This window comes from Eulemur rufifrons, chromosome 21, assembly GCF_041146395.1.
Source record: "Eulemur rufifrons isolate Redbay chromosome 21, OSU_ERuf_1, whole genome shotgun sequence".
NCBI classification, from domain to species: domain Eukaryota; kingdom Metazoa; phylum Chordata; class Mammalia; order Primates; family Lemuridae; genus Eulemur; species Eulemur rufifrons.
In genome coordinates, this window is record NC_091003.1 from 15245260 (window position 1) to 15267818 (window position 22559).

Sequence of the window (22559 nt, forward strand, 5' to 3'; positions counted from 1 at the left end):
TTCTGCAGCCCCTCCACCAGCCCCGTGGCCCTGGGCAGCCCTTCCCTCCTGTGTGTCTCCCGACAGGTCCAACAGCAACGGCATGTTTCTCAGTCGCGGCGTAGGTTACACGAGGTGATGTCTGTAAAGTGCTGAGCCCGTGGGGAACCATAAAAGTAAAAACCAGCTCTCGTTACTGCTCTTACTAGTAGGCTTTTCTGCTTCCCTGTTGCCTGCTGTAACCCTGAGCTGGGGGTGCGGGGACCAGGGGAAGAGGTGGGAGGGTGGCTGGGAACACCGAGCCCCTCCCAGCTCCACTGTGGGTCTTACCTTTGCCCCTCGCACACAGTGTTCCCTCCTCTGGGATCCCCAGTGTCACCTGGTAACACCCCCACTTTGGTCTCCGTTTACGTGTTGCTCCTCCAGAAAGGTTCTGTGATCACCTCCAAAAAACTGGGCTGGGGGCCTTCTGAGGTCCCCAGCCCCCACTGTAGCATCAGAGTGCTGACGCTGCTCAGTGTGGATTCCCAGATCTCCCCGCGCCCCCTTGGCTGGTGATGGACACCTGACCGCCACCCTCCATTAAAGAGCCAAGGCTAGGACTAGGAGAGGGGAGGCTCAGCCCCTCCCCAAACTCCTCCCCTTGGGATATGGCTCCTCAGGAGGTGGGAGCGGGGTAGGGGGTCTGAGGTCTGGGGTCGTGAACCCCCAGCCAAGGCTTCCCAGAGGCTCACTGGTGTGAGAATGAGCCCACCCATCCGTTCCCCAGGAATGGCCCCCCAGGGGCCCCTTGGCTCTGGGAGAGGGCAGCCAGGCCTGTTGCCAGGGGCAATGACTGCTCCTCGCCCTTCCCTGGACAGGGGGCTTCTGAGCCTTCACAGGAGCCCTCTCCCCCCAGCACCTCCTCTGGGTCTCTCCCTGCCCTGAGCACTTGTCCACAGGAAGAGGATCTCCCCGCCTTGAGGTTGGGGGTCCCTGCCTGGCCCCGCATAGACGGGGTGCTCTCAGTTACTCACCAAGAGGGTGGTTCTCCAGCAACCTGGAGCGACTGCAGGGTCCCCACCCCTGCTCCTTTCTTCCCAGTCCCCACGTGCTTGCCTGTGCGGTCCCTTACCCGGGACCCCCTTCTCCTGCTTCCCTCACTGGGCTGTTCCCTACTTACCTGTTGATTATGGTCAACAACAGTACTAACACTGGCTGCCGCTTAGGCTGCCGCCACCAAATGACCCTGGCACTGTATTTGTGCAAGTTCATGGGAAGGAATTAACCCTTTTTCCAGATGAAGAAACAGGCTCAGAGAGAGGGAGAGATTTGCCCAAGGCTGCAGAGTTAAGGGACGAAACTGGCACTTAGTTAAGGTATAAAGCTCAGGCATCTAGCTCCGAAGCCAGGACACAATCCTGTCACTCTCCTTATGAGGCAGCTGGGTGTCCTTCCATCTTGACACCCCCCCCCGCCCCCGCAGGCCAGGTAAGGTGGCCCCGTCATGGCCACCACCTGTCTCCCTGCCTTGTAACTACCCCTCTGATGCCTCCTGCCCCCTCAGGGTCTGTCACTGCCCCAGCATCTAACACAGGAACTGGCACCCAGTAGGCGCTTCATTTGCCATGCTGTCCCCAGCAGGTAGCATAGCTGTTGTCAGTTCCCATGGAGACTGACAGGCACGTGTGCTGGGAGCTGGCCGTGGTGCTGAAAGGCCTGGGGACAGCCACCCACCCTGAGACCCCAGCCCTGTGTCCCAGTAGGACACTTCCGGAGCCCTGACTCCCCGGCCATCCTCTTGCCCATCACTCCTTCGGGAGACGTTGTCCTTAGGGTCTCAGCACAGGCACCGGTGACAGCACTGTGAACCCACGGAGGAGGGGTCAGGGAGAGGCGCGTGGGGAATCCAGTCATTCGATTATCCGGCAAACATTTATCGTGCTCCTTGTGTGCCCTGGCGAAGCCTCAGGGACCTGGGCTTCCGTTGAAGGTCGGGTAGAATTTTAAGGGGTGGAGACCCAGGAAGGGCCCGTGAGCAGAGGGGATCGCACGGGCAAGGCCTGCAAGCGTGCAGGGGAGAGGCGTGTCGGAGGGATGCCATCTCTGCACTCTGGCTGACACCCAGAATTGGCGGCTGTCACTTTACTTTTTGGTCTCCCTGTGGGCTCAGATCTACCGGCATCTCGGGCTCCAGAGCCCAGCCCAGAACCAGGCACAGATGTGCCAGAAACAGCAAGCGAGGACTGAACGGAGGGCCCGGGGCCAGGCAGGGGCTGGCGTCTCTGTCCTGGGAACCGAGGGAGCCTGGCGTGCTCTGGGATTTGCACCGTAGAGACCCCTGGCCTGCAGGGGTAGGGTTGGGCGCAGCAGTCATCTTGGCAGAAGATGAGGTCTTCTGTTAAAAGGGGCAGTGCCCCCTCAACCTTAAAAAAAAGAGTGAAAATCCTCTTCTGGTGCTGCGGCCCAAATGGCAGTGGGAAATAATCACTTTTCACAGGCCCCTTATCCACAGCCGAGCCCTGTGCCAGTTTAATCAGCAGTGCCGGTGCGCCTGGAAGAATCCCCGGCTTGAGAGATCAGGAGAGGGGTTAAAGAAAATTACCCTCGCCTCCTCCATGCTAATGTAATCTCTAACCAGATCTGCCTAGCCGCAGCTCAAATTGCTTTTTAGATTAACATTTAATTATTAACAGGGTCCCTTGGAAGGCCTCGGGCTCAGAACAGGGATGGGGGAGGGAACAGCAGGAGGGAGGTGGGGGTGGGCTTCTGCTCCGGCTGCCTTGCAGAGACAGAGGTGGGTGGGGAGAGACAGGGACAGAGCGGTGGGTAGGGGAGAGGGTCAGGAAGGGACAGAAAGACAGCAGGGACCGGGGAGCAGGCAGACACCAGGACAGAGGTACAGATGGAGCTGAGGACAAGGGTGGAGACGGGAAGAAGAGACAGAGACAGGCAGCGTATCCTCCTGCGGGAGCCCCAAAGCGGGTGGGGAGGGGCTGTGTACCCAGATTTCCTAAGACACTTCTGGGCAAGGTCCCTCCACCCTGGTGTCTTGGCCAAGAGTGGAGCAGGCCGGTTTCTTGCCCTTCGCTGTTAAGAGAGGACTGAGCTTTCTGGGGCTTTGTGGTGGCTCGGCTCATGCTGGTGGGGACCACCACGGAGAAGGGACCCACGCAGGGCCACACAGCCGGGGTCTGAGTCCGGTGTCCTGAATCCAGTGCTCATTCTCCCCGGTCCCTGGGCCGCCTCCGACCACCACTTCAGGCTCTTCCCTGCATTTGGGGGCAGACTGTGCGTCCAGGCTGCACGAGAGACTTCAGTTCCAGCCCAGGGGATGGAGCTGAGAACCACAGGGGGGCTCCCACCACCCCCCCCCACCACGGCTGCGAGGCCCCGAGGAGAGGCAGGCGTTGCCTTCCCCTCCTAAGAGGGAACGCAGAGTCCCAGCTGTCTACTGAGCTCTTTGCATGAGCTTCTGGGCTTTCCCAGCTTCCTATCTCGTCCCCCCTCAAGATTCTAAATCCCTGCAAGACAGGGACTGCATCTAGAGCCCCCTTTGTGTTCCAGCAGGCCGAGGACCTAGCCCTGTGCCTTGCGCAGAGCCCTGGATTATGTTTTAGAGGTGCTATGACTTCCTCAAGGTCACTCAGCCGATCAGAACCCCAGTGCCTGGCCTCTACCTGGCAGGTGCAACCCTGGGGCCTCCAGGGCTGGCTGTCCTCTCTGAACCCCCAGTCCCATCAGACAGTGGGAAAGTCCTGGAGTGACCTTCCCCTCCATGTCACAGCCAGTCATGGGCCTTGAATGGAGCCCAGAAGCCAGAGTAGGCAGCTGCGGTGGGGGCAGGGGGGACAAGAGCCCATGGCCTTCACGGAGTCACAGCCTCTGGGCCCTGCTGTGGAGCCCAAGCGTGTCCTTGTGTCCTTGTGCTCTGCCTTGCCCCAGGGCCAGCCCAGCCGGGCAGGGGGCACACTGCTGACCTGCGGGTGCAGGAGGGAAAGAGCCCCGCGTCTGCCACTTCAGGAGAATGTTGGAGCCAGAGGCCAGGGAAGTTCATTTTTAACTTGGGCTGGATTTGGAAGTGGGAGGTCACTTCTGGCTGCTGTTCCCTTCTTACCCACTGCCGTCCTCCCAGTGCGTGGCGCAGCGCTGGCTCCCAAAGACACTCGGGAGGTACCTGCGCCTGGATGAATGAGTGAGTGAATGAATGGGTGGGAAAGAGGCAAGGCCTGGGCTTTACTCCTCTCGGTGTTGTTCTGCCCACCGAGAGCCTTGCCAGGCGTGCTCTGTGAATGTTCATGGGATGAGTAAGTGGCCCTGCGGGAGGCTCTCCCCTCCTCTTCTCCCCCCTCCTCCCTCTCTGGATCCCAGCCCCTCCGGGAGTAGAATCAGGTGGATTTGGGTGCTGGGGAGAAGCAGGCCGTTGCTTCTGCTCCTCCCTGCCGAGCTGACTGGGAGCTGGGGGCTGACGGGACCCCCGCCAACGTGGAGCTGCCGTAAATGTGGGGCTGAAGGTTCCGAGGCTGGTCAGGGTTGACATCCTCAGGCTCTGCCGCCTAAAAGCTGTGTGGCCTCGTACAGATCACTTCCCCTCTCTGTGCCCATTTCCTACTCTGCGAAATGGGGCCACCGAGGCCACTAGGACTGGGCAGAGAGGTAGAACAGACCCGATGCTCGTGGGTTCCGCACAGAGAACAGTCAATAAATGCTCGCCGCTGTCCCACTGGCCGTGGGCTCCCTGACGCCCCCTACAGCCAGACAGACGAGGGCGAGATGACAAAAATGTAGGCAGGGCCAAAGGCCCCGATTCCCTGTTCTTTTAATAAAAATAAAGACAGCCTTTCGACATCCCCCTCCGATTCATTGTTCTGCCTTGGCGAGCAGCACAGACTGGATTCCTCCTCGGACTTGGAAAGTTCCTTCCTTTCTTTCCCCTCCCCTGTCACATTTCCTTTATCTAAATCCTCAGCTATGAAAGGGCATATCGACAGCTGGGGGCGTTATCTGGTGGAGGGGACCTTTTCCTCGGGTGTCTCGGAGATAAGGCGTCTTATCAGCCCCCATGTCAGGGAAGGTGCCAAAGCATTCTAATCATGGAGGCTTTTGACATTTTCCCCTCCCCTCCCCCCCCTTTTTTTTTATTATTAAAGTCACAAAAGACCTTGAGCTTATAAACAGTCTGATTTGCAGATAGGGGTTGAAAATGAGCAGCGCTTTCTGGATGGTCCCTGGCCGGGGGAGTCATGAGTCCAGGATGGGGGCTGCGAGGGGCCGGCTGTCTGCAGCTGGGATGACGCCAGGCAAGGAGGGGGCAGGGGAGGGTCACAGGAAGATCGTGTTTTAGGCGCCCACCCCTGTCCTGTTCCTGCCTTGCTGTGTGACCTTGTGCAGGGCGCTCGGCTTCTCTGGGCCTCGGTCAGTTCACCTGACAATAACCAATTCATTGATTCAGTCGTTCATTCAACACCTGTTTATTAAATGATTGCGCTTTGCCAGGGACTGGGGGGAGAGGCAAATAAGACACGGTCCTTGGCCCTAAGAAAACTCACAGTCCAGTGGAGAGAGACGTGAAAACTGGCAGTTACAACTCTGTGTGATCAGGGGCTCTCCAGAGAGGGGACAGCTGAGCCCGAATCTGAGGACAGATCTGAGCTGGAACGGATCGGGGTGGTGCTGCTGTAGGCAGAGGGCCCAGCACGGACACAAGTCCAGAGAGGTGAGAGGCAGCCAGGCTGGAAGGAGGGCGGGGGGACCACGATAGATGAAGGGGGGCCTTGACGTAGGTGCTGGGGATTTTGGGAAGTGGAGGCGGTGGCCCACTCATCCTCGTCATGTGTGGCTGGCCCCTGCCCCCTCCCTACTGGGCTTCCCCACCTGCCCGCAGCAGGGCACAGGGTTCCAGAGAGAATGGGCAGTGAGTTGGGGAAATTGGGTACAGGCTGCAGGGCCTTACCTGCTGGTCCTCCAGAAGTGAGGAACAGCATGATCCAGGCAGCTGCCCTGGCAAAGCTGAGCCAAAGCCTTAACTTGGATGCCTTCACTTCCTGAAAATCCTCTGTGGCCCCTGAGCTCAGTCCCTTCTTGGGTCCTGGAACTGCCTGGGCGCCCACCACAAGAGCACTCTGGGAACCAGAGCCCCTCTGGGAGGGCAGGTGACGGGGTCAAGAGAGGCTCCGGAATAGGTGACCTGCCCCTGCCCTTTTCTGCCTGCAAAGCATGCTGGGATGTATGGCCCATGGGGGAGTGGTCGGGGACCTGGACAGGGGCTGGGCTTCTGGACCCCGGGCACCTGATAGGGCTGGGAGTGGCCAGGGCTCTGGAAGAAAATGACCTGGCAGGGACCACAGGGGTCATGGAGCCACATTTAGAGGCAGAGAGGGTGAGCAGCCCACCTGGGGCCCCGCAGCGTGCTGGGAGCGGGAGAGGCCGCAGGGCCAGCCCAGGTCTCCGGCCTCCCTCCCTCCCGGCCCAGCGGGGCCCGGCCGTGGGCAGCAGCGGAGCTCCCCAGCCCCTGCCTGCCCGGTGGCCCCGGCACGCGACGGTGCGTCCCCATAGACTGCCTGTGTGTACGTGAGAGGGCGCCAGAGAGTGCCGGCAGGCGTGGAAGGGCGTGTCACGCAGCACACGAGCACCTGTATGCACATACCTGAGCGTGCGCCGGCGTGAGCGCGCATGGGTGCCCAGCACGCCGTGTCCGGGCAGGGCAGAGCGTGCCCGTGTGCACGGCATGTCCTCCAGGGCTGTCCGAGGCTGTGGTGGTTTCGAGCCTCGGCCAGGCTGGCGCCCGCCACCTGCTCACGTCCCAAGTCCCCGAGGAGAAGAGCGGCGCCGCTTTCCCGCAGTCAAGGACTTTCGCCCTGCAGTGAGCCCCACTTCATCCCCCTTTAAACTGTGTAATTTCTGCCTGATTGTAATGGCCTATTTTAAAATTACCAGAAATCAAAGGCGGGAAGTGGATACTGCAGCTTCTACGGCGTCGCCGTGTTAAGGCTGGCGATTGGGAGGTGGCGACAGTCCCTCCCCTCCCCCCATCCATCCATCCCCCACCTTCCCCTCTCTCTCTCTCTCTCTCTCTTTTTTTTGAGACAGTAATAGGAGAAAATTGGTTTTGAAACTGAATAAAAGTCCCTTTCAGAGGAAATCATTTCTTTCAGGGTACCTTTGCTGAAAGTAAAATAGAGCATAATGAAAGGTGGTTACGTGATTGTCTTTCATTTACCGAGAGGCCAGGACAGACGGGAGGCTGCCACCGTCTCGGGGAAATACAAGATTGGAATAATTGCGCCGTAACAAGGAGCTTGTTGTGAAATTAGTATCTTAAGAAAGTAGTGAAAAAAGGCTTTTCCTCATGAATACTTCATTATTAGAAGAAAGCGGCAGAATTTAGGGCTCCAGACACCTGTTTAGTATTAAATAACTTCCCTTTCAACACACTCTCTCTCTTCTTTCTTCTCCTCCTCCTTCCGAACCAACGGGAGGATGGAGGTGACCCAGCGTGGCTGCTCGGGACGTCGGGGGGCAGGAAGTGGCGGGGCCGGGGTCCCTGGGGGGGTGGACATCAGGGGTGCCCAGGGTTGAGTTCACACCTGGACCCGCCTTCTCCTTAGCAGGAAGCGAGGAAGGGAGGGACCCAGCAGGGCAGCTCTTCCCCCCCCTCGCAGGGGCTCTGGGGAACGTGCCTCGGCTTCCCCACACGTTATCTGCAGGAAAGTGGGTTTTGTGAAGATACGGCGAGGTTCTGTGTGAGCGCCAGGCGCCTGACTCTGGGCGAGGGAGCACAACCTGGGCCTGTGTGGAGCCGCCTCTGAGCTGCCACCTCAGCGGGGCACAGACCTCTGCATGGCCTGGCGGGACGGAGCTGCCATGCGTGGCCCTGCCCTTCCCACTGGGGCTGAGGATCCCGGCTCAGCGCAGCCTTGGTGGCCCTCAGGGGCTGGGCCCAGGGCTCAGCATGGGTCAGGATTGGCGGGCCCCTCGTTCTCCCAGGGACGCGCCAGCCTGACATCTCCTCTCCAGGGTGCAGTGTGAGTGCGCCAGGCAGGGCCAGACCAATACTGCAGTAAACTGGGACACCCTCGTGCCCACTGGCCTTGCCTGGGCACCCCTCCGAGTAGCCTCCAAAGACGACTGGGTGCAGTCTTCACCCTTGATGAGCTCAGGGCAGCCTGCTCACAGGGGGCTATGAGAGAGCCAGGGGTCACCACCAGCCGGAAGGACAGCCTGCTGTGGGACACTGAGGGGCGAGGTCTGACCCAGCCTGGAGGCATCGGGGCAGCCCCCTGGAACAGGGGGCCGCACAGTAGGCGGGGCCACAGCTGACTTGTTGGTTCCAGCCCTGTCGTGGTGGAAGTCCACCGCTCGAGAGTCCTGGATCCTGTCCCTTCTGTGAGGCCACAAATGAGCCTCTTGATGCCTCAGAGCCTTGGTCCCCTCATCTGTCAAATAGGGGGAAAAGGGGTGTGTCTGTTCTGAAAGTCTCTGATGTTCTGCAGGGCACTGGGGAGGCTGCTGGCAGGGACTCCCCGGGGATGGCAGGAGGAGGGCATGGAGCACTCCCAAGTGACGAACACCTCTCCCTCCTCACAGGGACCCTGCTGCAGAGTGCGCCCCACCAGGGGCCCCCAGCTCTGCCATGCTGGCCTGTCTGCAGAGGACCCAGAACCCGCCGGGCCAACACCTGGCCTGCCCGAGCAAGAGCCTGGAGCTGCGCAAGTGTGAGTGGGATGCCCTCCCTCTGCCTGGACCCTTCCTCCCTCCTCCTCCTCTTCCTCCTCCTCCCCCCCCCCCCACTCCCCTCCCCCTCCCCCACTCTGAGCCCACTGGGGCTGGCTTTCTGTGCCTACACACTTCATGCTCACACCCGCCTCTGGCCTTGGCAGGGCAGGTCGCGGGCAGGGAATGCCATTTGACCTGAGCATGTCCCCTCACTGTGACCCTGTCTGAAAATGTCTGTGCTCTTAGCCCTCTAGGCCTCTGCCCATGCTGTGCCACCTCCCTGGACTCCTCCCCCAAAATGACACCCGCCCCTCCTTCCTGCAGCCTCCTCGCACCAGCTCCACAGCCCCAACCCCCGCTCTGCGACCCCACCACACGCTGTCACCACACCCCGTGTCTGTCTCACTCACCATCGTCGTCTTCGTCGTCCTGACGGGGGTCCCAGTGCCAGGCGCCATTTGCTGTGTGATTTGAGGCATATCCTTCCCCTCTCTGGCCTTGCTTTTTCAACGTGTCAAATTAGGGAGCTGAACTTGGTGACTTCCAAGGGTCTGTCCTCCCTGACCGTCTAGAACCAGGATGCCAGACCCTCTAATCTGATTATTTTTAGCCACCACAATGTTTTTAAAAAAAAAAAAAAGAAAGAAAGAAAAATGAAGCACTTGGAAACAAACACAGGAGATTTGCATAACAATCCGGATTGTTGGTATCTCCTGGAAAAAGTCCGAGGATCTGGTACCCAGGCCTGCGTTCCTGTACCGCAGCTACTGGTTAGGGCTGGGCTACTGCCTCTGTAAAGGGACGTCCGTTCGTGTTTGCCGAAGTCCCCACCCCTCCCTATTGCTCCTGTCCTGCAGCTGGGGACCAGTTGTCATTTGTCATTATGCTTACACTGTGGCTTCTTTTTTTTTATTTTCTTTCAACTATGTATCTTTAGACAAGGTAACACACTTATGTGATCCAAAACTCGAAAGGAAGGAAGGGGTATACGGACTAAAGCTTCCACCCACTCCCCTGCCCAGAGGCAGGTGACGTTGTCAGCTTCACATGGATCCTTCCAGATGTTCTGTGTATGTCCCAGCAAATGTGTGTGTACGTGCCTATTTCATGCGCCGTCTTGCACCTCACGTTGTCACTTTGCAATATATCCTGCACGTCGGCTTCTAAAGTGCTTCCTCGCTCTCTTGGCACATGGTTTTCCCTAGCAAGGGTGAACCGTGACTCATTCGGCCAGTCCTCTCTTTAGAGTGTCCCCAACCTGTTGCCGCGACAAGCAATGCCGCAGCAATGAACCCTGTGTCACAAGGGTGTGGATGAAACAGCAGGGTAAATTTCTGGAAGTGGGAATTGGGCTTTGGACCTAGACTGGGTCACAGGTATGTGCGCTTGTCATTTTGGTAGACGTGGTCGGACAGACGTCTCTAGATGTTGTACCTGTTGACACCCCACAGCACCAAAGACAACCAGGTGGGTTGTCACCCATGTGTGAGAGGGTCTGTCCCCACACCCTCCCCATCACAAGCATGGCATCAAACATTTAGGCTTTGCTCACCTGAGCAGTGAAAACAAGATCACAATGTAGTTTTAATTTAGTTTTAATATGAATGACGTTCAACATCTCTTCGTGTTTGAGCCGTTTGTTTTTCCTTTGCATAATCTACTTATCTCCTTAGCCCATGTGTTCGACGGAGTGGTGGGTTTTGTCCTTACTGATTTGTAGGAGCTCTTGGTATATGATGGAATTAGACCTCTGTCTGTCAAAAGAATTGCGGGTGTCTTGTGTCATACTTAGAAAGTCCTTCCACAGGCTGAGATTTTTTTTTAAAAAACTTCCCCCAGGTTTCTTCTAGTTCTGTTAAAATTTAAAAAAATATATATATATGATCTATATGTTTGAAAAGGTTGCTTCTAGTTCTTTTATGGTATTTCTAATAATACAAGATTTGATTATTAATATATCTGGTGTAAAGTGTGAGGTATGGATCCAAGTGTATGTAAGTGTCAGTGCAATACTGTTTTAATTATTACAATGTTATATTTTAAAAATGTAACAGATTTATGGAAATATAATTCATATACCACTCACCCCTTTGAGGTGCACAATTCAGCAGTTTCTAGTATATTCACAGAATTGTGCAACCATCACCACAGTCAATTCTAGAACATTTTCATCACCTGAAGAAGAAACTCCTGTCCAACAGCAGTCACCCCCTTATTCCCCCAGCTACCCCTTCTTTTTCCGTAGACTTCCCTATCGTGGAATTCCACAAGAATGGAATCATATAGGATGTGGTCTTTTGTGACCGGCTTCATCCACTTAGCGTGTTTTCAAGGCACATCCACACTGGAGCAGGTATACACAGGTTGAGCATCCCTCATCCAAAATGCCTGGGAGCAGAAGTGTTTCGGAATTTAGAATTTTTCAGATTTTGGAATATTTGCATTATACTTACCAGCTGAATATCCCAAATCTGAAAATCCAAAATGCTCCAATGAGGATTTCCTTTGAGCGTCATGTCAGTGCTCAAAAAGCTTTGGATTTTGGAACATTTTGGATTTGGGGTATTCTACCTGGACCACATTTTGATATTTGATGGAGCTTGTTGCTCCTTGTTATCCAGCCCCCACCTGAATTTCCTTGGCTGTTTTATTTATTTTCCTGTCTGAACTATAGAATCCACTTATCTAAGGTGAAAACAAAAGTCCTGCTCATGTTTTTACTGGGATTGTATCACAGTTTTTTGGTTTTTTTTTTTGGAGACAGGGTCTTGCAATGTTGCCCAGACTGGAGTGCAGTGGCTATTTATAGGCACGAGCATGGTGCTCTGTAGCCTCGAACTCCTGGGGCTCAAGTGATCCTCCTGCCTCAGCCTCCCCAGTGGCTGGGACTATAGGTGTGTGCCGCCACACCTAGCTGCATTACGTTTATAGATTTAGGAAGAAATGGCATTTTTATAATGCTGCCCTTCCCTCCAAGAACATGATAGCCTTTCTTGTGTGTCCCTCAGGAATTTAACATTTGCTTCATTTAGATGTTACACATCATTAATTAAGTTTACTTCTGGACAGTTTAGCTTTTTTGGCTGGTCTTTTTTTCTTTCTTATTATTTTTTATTTGCCCCATATGACTTGTAGGAAGAGTCTTTTTTTCCATAAATTGAGGTTGTTTATATGAAGGCAATTAACTTCTGCCGCCTTACTGAATTCTTTCATTGTTTGTAATAGTTTTTCAACTTAGGCTCTTGGGTTTTCCAGTTATATCCCATCATATCATTTGCAAATGATAATTTTACTCCTACTTTGTTTTATACGTTAATGTCTTTGTCTTACTTAATAGAGTTGGCTACTATCCCTAGCACGAGGAAAAATAATAGTGGTGATACTAGACATTCTTGCTTTGTGGCTTCTAGATTTCCTAATTAGGCAATGCTGGTTTGGAGGCAGATATTTTCCTAGGTTAAATAAGTCTCCATCTATTCCAGTTTTATTAAGGATTTTTAAAATCAAGAATGGAAGTTGAACTTTGCCAAAGTACTTTTCGGTGTTTATGAAGATGATCATATGTTATCTTTCCTTCAATCCATTTAATATTGAACTATCCTTGCATTCCAGACTAAATGCCATTTGGCTATGGTGAATATTTCTTTATAATATACTGCTGGATTGGATTTGTTGTTTTATATAGGATTTTGACCTCAATTTCATTGGTGAGATTGCTTTTTAGTTTTCAATTTTCTAATTTTTGGAACGATTTTCATTGGGTTTTGCTGTATTATACTTGCTTCGCAAAGAAAATGGAGGCTTTCCTTCTTTCTGTATGGTTTGGAACAGTGTAAATAGACATAGAATTATCTGTTCTTTAAAGTCTTATTGATCCCCATGAAAGTGTTTGGACTAGTACATTTATTTGTGGTGATGGATAGCTCTTTGATAATGTTCTCTATTTCTTCTGTAATAATCGGTCTAATTATTCTACTGCTTCTTGAATGAGTTTGCTAAATTATGTTTCTCTAGAAAACTATCCAGGTTTTCAAATTTATTTGCATGCACTTGAACAAAATAATTTTTTGCAGTTCTTTTAAGTGGTGAATCAGCCTTATTTCTTGCATTGTATATTTTGTGCTCCTTTTCCCATTTTTCCTTATTGGGTAGTTAGCTAATGACATTATCTATCCCCCTTCCTCAAAGATCCAATTTAGGATTTTCTGGTTTCTAATTCATTAATTTATGCCTTTATCTTTATTAAAGCCTTCTTTCTGCTTTCCTTAGGTTTTAATTTGAGTTAGAGATTTAAATCTTTATACTGATAAACAACAACAACAACAAAAATAGGGCTGGGCGCGGTGGCTCACGCCTGTAATCCTAGCACTCTGGGAGGCCGAGGTGGGCGGATCGTTTGAGCTCAGGAGTTCGAGACCAGCCTGAGCAAGAGCGAGACCCCATCTCTACTAAAAATAGAAAGAAATTATATGGACAGCTAAAAATATATATAGAAAAAATTAGCCGGGCATGGTGGTGCGTGCCTGTAGTCCCAGCTACTCGGGAGGCTGAGACAGGAGGATTGCTTGAGCCCAGGAGTTTGAGGTTGCTGTGAGCTAGGCTGACGCCACGGCACTCACTCTAGCCTGGGCAACAGAGTGAGACTCTGTCTCAAAAAAAAAAAAAAAAAAAAAAAAAAATAGGAAAACTTAAGGCTACGAAGTCTCTGAGCACTGCTGAGCTATATTGTCCTATAGGTTCTAATATGTAGTATTTTCATTATCATTATTTTCTAGATATATTATAATTTTGGTTTTGATTTCTTCTTTGACCTAATACTCATTTGAATCCCACCTATCAAGTATTATAGTAGATGCTCTTGTGTTTCATTATTTCTTGATTTTTTTTTTTTGCATTATGATTGGAGACTATTATTTCTACTTTCTTAGAATTTATTAAAGTTTTCTTTGTGATATAATCTGTGGTAATTGTTGTGAATTTTGTGCATTTTTTATGGGGACTTAAAAAGAAGATACTGGCTCTGTTTTTAAGATTCAGAGTTTAGTGTATACCATGTTGTTAGGTTTTCTATATCCTTACCTGTCTGGGAGAGAGAAAAGAATTAGACACCTACTGCTAACATGTTCCTGTCTATTCTTCTTGTAGCACCTGTAGCTTTGGCCTTATGAATGGTGACACAATGTTATTTAATGCATAGATATTAATACCTTAAATCTTCTTAGTGAATTACATTCTAATAGATAAAATTGAATTCAGGCCGAAAAGGCCAGGATTCAACTTTATCTATTAAGATGGTAATCTCTGCCTTTTTTAATTCACATTTTTCTTGAAACCTTTTAATTCAACCTTTCTGAATTACTTTATGTAGATGTGACTCATGTACTACAGAGCTGGATTAAGCTTTGTGATCCAATCTGAATGCCTTTTTTCTCCTTTAATAGAGTTTAGCCCATTTACATTTATTGGTATGACAGATATCTGGTCTTAGTTCAATCCTTTGTGCTTTAAAAAGTCTTTCACTATGTGGTCTGTGTTCTCTGTTTTGTGTACGTACTACTCGTAAGGAAGGTTGGCATTTTGGTTCTAGTGGTATGACTATAAATAATTCCTTCATTCTCTGTTTCTTTAGAATAATATGTTACTTTCCCTAAGAGAAATAAAATGATGAAATTAGTGTATTTCCTTTTTCTCTCCATAACATTTTCTTGGGGTTCATGTCATATTGTTAAACCTCTGTGACCTGCCATTGGCTTTAAATGATATCTTTTGATTCCAGCCATCACAGATAAGGACATTAGTCTACTTATACTACTCTCCCCTTCTTCCCCTGCCCCCTCCGCTAACTGTATTCTTAGGGCTTGTAATGAATGTTAGCATCTGGCTACGTCATCACCATCCCCACATACCAATGTGGGTTTCAATTCCAGTCTCCTAGATAGATCAGTGCTCAACACCAATTCTTGTGCGTTAGTTTTCCACCATCCCAAGTTGGCCTTCTAACACATTGCTTAAGGAGGCCTCATGTGAACACTCCTCCTGGAGTTTCCACACAATTAGAAGGTCTATCTGTTGCATTTCTATTTGAGTTGGTTAAAAAAAAAAAAAGTTCGTGGGTCACTTTGTTTCCTTGAGGATTTTGTAGGCTTTGTTCTAATGTCTTCTAATGTTGTGTGTTGCCATGGAGAAGTCAAAGTGATCTTTTCCCCCTTATATTTGATCTTTCCATATCTTTCATGTCCAGTTACCTTATAGGCTGTATCTTGCAGTTGATCATTCAGAGTTGATTCTCCCTGGAACACGGTACTGTGCCCTTTCGGCACGCAGATCCAAGGCTTGTGTTATTTTAGTTTCCCTCCTTGGGGACCGAAGTTAAGCATATGTTGGCTGTCTTTCACTTCTCTTCCCTCTGTACCATTTGCTGACCAAGCCTTTCTAATACCTTATTTCCTTTTCACATTGGTCACTTTTCTTCCTCTGTTTTCAGTGCCTTTTTCCCCTTGTGTTCACTTTATTTCCCCCTTTACTGTTTTCTTATGCTACTCTTGTATATTTGCTTTGTGTTTTTGCTTTATAGAAACAATTGCTTACTAAGCTTTTCCCTTCATGATGAAATCCTTGGCTGTCATCTTCATCTCTTCTGTGACTGTTACAATAACTTTCTTCTGATGGGAAATGTTTTTTCCCCACCCATGACTTTACTTAATGCTTTGCCTTGCCCTCATTTTTTAGTGTATTTTGATTAGGTCCTATGCTGGTTCAATTTGGATGACTTCCCTTAAAAGGAAGTGAATTTTTCCCAGCCCAGCTATTTGCAGAAGGGCTAACAGGAACTTTCCTTATGACTCCGGGTTTCGTAGGTGCATTCATTTATCCTCTATTTCCCCCAGTTGCCTCAGAGACACACGGGTTCCTGCAAGTATGGCTGCTTCGTATGTAGCCCTGCCATCTTTGCTCTTATCAGTCTCGTGAGTCTAAGGAAAGCTTGTGTCACCGGCGACGCACCTCTACTTTCACTACTGCAAATACAGGGTTTAGATTTTGTACTTCAGGCTGTGCGCCTCGCTTCTGGGAGGTGTGTTCTGCTGGTTCTTTCTGAAACCTCCAGCTGTGGCACCTTTTTTCTGTTCCCTCAGCCCCACCTGATCTCTGCTGCTATTGGCAGCCGGTCCACCGTTTTGTTTGTTTAGCATTTTCGCAGCTGCATTGTGGTCCATTGTGCGGATAAAGAGTGACAACATTTAACCATCCCTTTGCTTGTGGACATTTAGTTTGTTTCTAGTCTCTCACTGTTGTAAGCAGTCCTGTGATGAACATCTTTGTCCTCGGGTACCTGTGCAAAAAAATTCTCCCAGGCTGGACCTGCTGGCTCAAAAGATCTGTGCATTTTAACCTTTGATTGCTGCTGTCAGGGGCTCCCTGTCCTGCCTCTGCTGCCGGCAGGAGCCAGGCCTGCTGACCAGGGCTGGGCCGTCCTTCCTGCTCCAAGGCCGGAACGAGAGAGCGTGGAGGGCCACCAAGGACGTCCTGCTTCTCCTGCCCACTCAGATCCTTTGACATCTCTGTGCTTATTGGAAAAGACACTGATGCTGCCTGTAATTGAAGAGCACAGGAAAGAGGGAGGCAGGAAGAGAGATAAGCAAATTGAATTGGGCGCCCTGCTGCCGGGCAGTGCCTGGACACTTGGCCACGGAGGCTCCTGCCCTTTCCTCCTGGGCGTAACTCTGGGGCGATCAGGGCCTAGGCCTCTCCTGTTGTCCCTGGGCAGAACTGAGATGGGAAAGGCTGACCCTGAGCTCTGTGACCTGACCTTGGGCTGTGCTCCATTTTTTTGTTTTGTTGTTTTGTTTTTTAATTACTAGATACATCTTTTAGACAAATGTGCTGCATGTTCCGTCAACGGAGAAAGGTCTCAGCCAAACCACGGGCAACATGACCTTGGACCAGTCGGTCACCCTCTCGGGGCCTCTGTTCCCCCTTCTGTAAAGCGAGGGGTCAGATGAGGTGGACCCAAGAAGCCATCCAGTTCTGACCATCTACGATGATCGTGTCAACAGCTCGGCTGAGGGGGGGAAGAGGTGGCCCCTAAAACCGGGATCAGAGTAGCCTGACTGCATAGGGCCGTCATGAGGTCCAGCCACCCTGTGTGCCTAGAACGTGCCAAGTGAACCAGAAATGGCTGCAGTTCACCTCTCTCGAATCCAAGGTCAGGCTGGACAGGGGAGCCAGGGGGGTGTGTCTAGGAGCCTGGGTTGTCGTGGCCTATTCTAGGTGATTGGAGAAAAAGGAAGGAAGAAAAATTGGGGGCAAAGGGAAAGTCCATCCCCCTCCACTACCTCAGGCCTAAGATCTCAGGCTACTCCCAGCTGGCCAGAGTCCCGGGACCCAGGCAGGACACTGGCCACTCCTGGGACAGAAGCCCGTTTATCTCGGCTACTCAGGACCTTCCCTGCTAATAAATTCTTGACTTTCTCATCATGGTGTTAATACACAAACTTTTGAATCATGAACTGCTAAAAATACAGGCTGTGCAGAAGCCAGAGAGCCAGCAGGGCCAGCGCAGAGCCAGTTCCCAGGGACTAGGCCTCCTCTGTGTCCAGGTGGCCAAGGGGGTGAGCTGAGGCCGCTACCCCAGGGGGCAGACGTGAGCTCCCGCCCTCCTCCGCTGGACCTCGGGTGAGTGAAGCAGCCTCTCTGTAGCTGAGGGCAGCACGCCCACCCACCCCCCTTCCCCATGAGCCCCCAGGGGCTGAGATGGGCCTAGGTCAAATTCTAGCTATGCCCTGAATCGGGTGTGTGTGTGTGTGATCGCAGGAAAGTGAGTGACTGTGCCTCAGTTTCCACTGCTGCGGCATGGGGACAAGGGAAGGAGAGAGAGCCCCCCAGGGCTTGGCGGCCAACTCAAACATTTACCTGCCCCCATCCCCAGGGCGTGGGAGCCCCTCCCACCAACATCCATCCCCCCAAGGGGACAAGAGTTTCCCTGACCCAGCTGGCTCATCTTCACTGGTGAGCAGCGTGGAGGGCTTGTAGCCCACCAAGATCGGGGAGTGGCTCTTCCCCAACTCCCACCCCCACCCCGCCCCTCCCTACAGACCCCCATGACCCCGGCAGGACGGAGCTACTGCCCAAGAGACCCGGGGCCCGCCAGCATTCCTGCAGGTACCGCGCGGTTCCACCAATGCTAATAAACTACGGAAGAAACAAAGCAATTTAAAATTCCAATGAAATTAAAAACAAATCTTGGGCCGCACAGCAGATTCAATTACGAAGCTGTTGCTGAGCGTAGCCTGAGGGACGGAGGGAGGGTCTGGTGCCACCCCTGCCGCGGGAACTGAGCCTGGGAGAAGACAGAGGCATTCGACCCCCCAGGTGTGATTTAATAAGTAAAAATAAGCTCCGGGCCAGCTAGGAAGGCAGGCCGCTTCCTTCATGTCTCTCAGAGCATCCAACCCCGATCTGCTACAAATAAACCCGGGGGGTGACAACGTCGGGAGACCGAGATCCAAGTCACTGCTTGTCCACACCTGCACAGAGGTCCTAGCCGGCGCAGTACGACACGAATGGTAAATTAAAAGGTAGCATCAGGGTTAGAAAGGAGTAAAACCATCTGTATAGGAAACCCAAGAGAGTACGACGACTTCAGAAAGATCGCGGATGTAAGATCAACGTACAAACACAATTGCATTCTTCTACAACAGAGGTTGGCACACTCCTTCTGTAGAGAGCAGGTATTTTCAGCCTTGTGGGCCATAAGGTCTCTGTTGTAACTTATCAGTGCTCCCATTCTTGCACGAATACGGCCATAGACTATAAAAATAAATGGGCGTAGCTGTGTTCCAATAAAACTTTACAAAAGCAAGCAGCAAGCCACTAGTTTGCTGGCTCCTGCTCTATGCCAACAACAGACAGTTGGAAAATCCATTTTATGAAGATGCTATCGCAATATTTTTAACAGTTTTATGGAGATATAATTCATAACCATACAATTCACCCATTCAGTAGTTTTTAGTATATTCAGAGTCATGCAACCGTTACCACTACCAAATTCAAAAACATTTCCATCACCCCAAAAAAGAAACCACAAACCCATTAGTAACCACTTCCCATGTCTGCCCAATGCCCCCAGCCCCAAGAAACCACTAAACTACTTTGTGTCTCCATGGAGTTGCCTATTTTGGACGTCTCATACAAATGCATTCTTATGACTGGCTTCTTTCGCTTTACGTTTTCGAAGTTCATCCACGCTGTAAGTGTGTATTAGTACTTCATTCCTTATTGCCGAATATTGTTCCATTGTATGGATATACCGTGTTTTATTTATCCATTCTTCAGTTGACGGACATTGGGGTTTTTCCACTTTTCTGGCTATTGTGAACATCGGTGTACAAGTTTTTGTGTGGACATACGTTTGCATTTCTCTTGCGTATATACCTAGGAGTGGAGTTGCTAGGTCACGTGGTCATGATGTTTTAACTTTCTGAGCAAGTACCAAACTTTTCCAAAGTGGCTGTACCATTCTACAGTCCCACTGGTAGGCTGTGAGGGTTCCAGTTTCTCCACATCTTCATTGGTGTCCTCTGGCTTTTTGATTATGGCCTTACTAGTCGTGTGAAGTGGTATCTCATCTTGGTTTTGATTTGCATTTTCCTGATGACTAAGGATGGCGAACATCTTTTTATGTGCTTATTGGCCTTTATATGTCTTCTTTGAAGAAATGTCTATTCAGCTCTTTTTCCTATTTTTAAATTATTTGTCTTTTTATTATTCATTTGTAAAAGTTCTCTATATATTCTAGATACAAGTCCCATAGGAGATACGTGATCTTAGAGCTCCACTGGCATAATCAGGGCATGGTACTTATGTAAGACACATGATTTGCTAATATCTCCTCCCATTCTAGGATTGTCTTCTTCAATTTCTTCTATTTGAATCACAAAAGGTTTTAATTTTGATGAAATCAAAGTGTCCTTTGTTGCTTGCTTTTGGTATTTTATCTAAGAAGGCTTTGCTTAACCCAAGGTCATGAAGATGTACTCCTATGTTTTTTTTCTCTAAGAGTTTTTTATAGTTTTAGCTCTTGCATGTAGGTGTATAGTACACTTTGAGTTAATTTTTGTGTCTGGTATGAGGAAAGGATCCAGTTTCATTCTTTTGCATGTGGACATCTATTTGTACCCAACACCATTTGTTGAGACTAATCTTTCCCCTATGGAGTTGTGTTGAGACCCTTGGTGAAAATCAATTGAAGGTTTATTTCTGGATCCTCTATTACATTAATCTATATGTCTAGCCTCATGCCAGTACTATACTGTCTTGATTATTGTAGCTTGGTAGTATGTTTTGAAATCAGAAAGTTTTCCTAGCACTCTGGGAGGCCGAGGCGGGTGGGTTGTTTGAGCTCAGGAGTTCGAGACCAGCCTGAGCAAAAGCGAGACCCCGTCTCTACTAAAAAACATAGAAATAAATTATATGGACAACTAAAAATATATATATATAAAAAATTAGCTGGGCATGGTGGCACATGCCTGTAGTCCCAGCCACTCGGGAGGCTGAGGCAGAAGGACTGCTCAAGCCCAGGAGTTTAAGGTTGCTGTGAGCTAGGCTGATGCCATGGCACTCTAGCCTGGGCAACAGAATGAGACTCTGTCTCAAAAAAAAAAAACCAGTTTGAGTCGCCAACTTTATCCTCCTTTTACAAGATCATTTTGGCTATTCTGGATCCTAGGACTTTCACGATCAGTTTATCAATTTCTGCAAAGCTACCAGCTGAATTTTTTTTTTTTTTTGGAGACAGGGTCTTGCTCTGTCACTCAGACTAAAGTGTAATGATGTCATCATAGCTCAATGAAGCCTCGAACTCCTGGGCTCACGTGATCATCCCACGTCAACCACTGGAGTTGTGTGCCACCATGCCTGGCTTTTTCTTTTTTTAAATTTTAGGAAGAGAAACAGGTTCTTGAGCCAGCTGAAATTTTGGTAGAAATTTGCATTGGATCTGTAGACCAACTTAGGGAGTATTGTCATCTTAATATTTACAGTCTTCCAAACCATGAACATGGAATGTCTTCCATTTATTTAAATAATTTTTCAACAATGTTTTATAATTTTCAGATTGAGTCTTGCTCCTCTTTTGTTAAATTTATTCCTAAGTATTTTATTTTTTTGATGATATCATAAATGGAATTTTCTTAATTTCATTCTGGATTATTCATTGTGAATACATAGAAATAGTTAATTTTTGTATATTAATCTTACATCTGGTAACCTTATTCATTTTAACAGTTTGGTGAATTTCTTAGGATTTTCTGTGTACAAGATTGTGCCGCCTGTGAATGGAGATGGTTTCACTTCTTCCTTTCTAATCTGAACACTTTTTATTTCTTGTCTAATCGCCCTAGCTAGAACCTTCAGTACAGTGTTGAATAGAAGTGGCAAGAGCAGACATCTTTGTCTTACTCCTGATTTTAGAGGGAAAATATTTAGTCATTTATCATTAAGTGTGATGTTAGCTGTAGATTTTTGTAGTTTTTTGAGAATTTTTGTCACGAGGGATGTTGATTTGGCCAGGGCTTTTTCTGTGTCTATTGGGATGATGTGGTAATTGTCCTTTATTTTATCACTATGGTGCATTACATTAATTGATTTTTAGATGTTGAACCAACCTTGCAATTCCTCGCATAAGTCCCACTTGATCATAGTGTATAATCCTTTTTCTGTGTTGCTGGGTTTGGTTTACTAGTATTTTGTTGCTTTTTTTGTATCTATATTCATAAGGGCTATTGGTCTGTAGTTGTTTTTTGTGTGTGATATCTTTGTCTGGTTTTGATATCAGGGTAATACTGGCCTTACAGAATTAGCTTGGAAGTATTTCCTCCTATTCTATTTTTGGAAGAGTTTGTGAAGAATTGGTATTAAATCTCGTTTAAATGCTTGGTAGAAGCCAGGCATGGTGGCTCACGCCTGTAACCTTAGCACTCTGGGAGGCCGAGACAGGAGGATTGCTTGAGGCCAGGAGTTGAAGATCAGCCTGAACAAGTGCAAGACCCTGTCTCTACTAAAAACAGAAAAAATTAGCCAGGCATGGTGACACGCGCCTGTAGTCCCAGGTACTTGGGAGGCTGAGGCAGGAAGATCACTTGAGCCCAGGAGTTGGAGGTTGCAGTGAGCTGTGATCACACCACTGCACTCTAGGCTGGGGACAGAGTGATACCCTGTCTGGGGAAAAAAAAAAAAAAAAATCCTTGGTAGAATTTACCTGTGAGGCCATTTAGGCTTTTCATTGTGGGTAGTGTTTTGATTGCTAATCCAATCTCTTTGTTACAGGTCTATTCAGATTTTCTGTTTCTTAAGTGGGTCTTGATAGTTTGTGTCTTTCTAGGAATTTGTCCATTTCATCTAAGTTATAATACAATTATAATTTATGAAGGAGCCTAAAATAAATTGACAAAAGAGGTAAGTGGCATTTATGGAGAAAAATCTAAATAAACTTAGAAATACGTTCTACGTATAGACAGAGATTCAAATGGAAAAAATTAAATCCAGTCCCTACAGCTTGACCATGTTTGTGTGTAACTTGAGAAGCTGACTTTGAATTAAGGCAAGAATGGCCAAAGCACTTTTGACAAAGAAGGATAAGGGCGGTGGAAGGGGCTGCCAGAGAGGACCGGGAGACAAAACAGAACATCTAGAAATGGATCCACACACGAGCTCAGTCTAAGGTCAGAGTGGGGCTTGCAGATCACTGGGGATCCATAGGCAGCCCTGGGACATTGGAGCCCTACCTCACACCATACACAAAAAGGATTCCTGGGCAGGCTAAAAATCTAACACGCGGAAAGCAAAACTACACCATTCTTTGAGGAAAATTATGGAGAATATCTAGGGTA

At 49.5% G+C, this 22559-nt stretch overlaps 1 protein-coding gene across 1 annotated transcript in view; it reads left to right on the forward strand.

Annotated features, from left to right (window-relative positions):
- The window catches only part of FAM222A (family with sequence similarity 222 member A), a 54414-nt gene that overhangs the window by 20254 nt on the left and 11601 nt on the right, over positions 1-22559 (forward strand). The window contains exon 2 of the mRNA XM_069496976.1: positions 8545-8672. Within this exon, the coding sequence (XP_069353077.1) occupies positions 8591-8672 (82 nt within the window). The 5' untranslated portion in view covers positions 8545-8590. The remainder of the gene's footprint in view (positions 1-8544; positions 8673-22559) is intronic.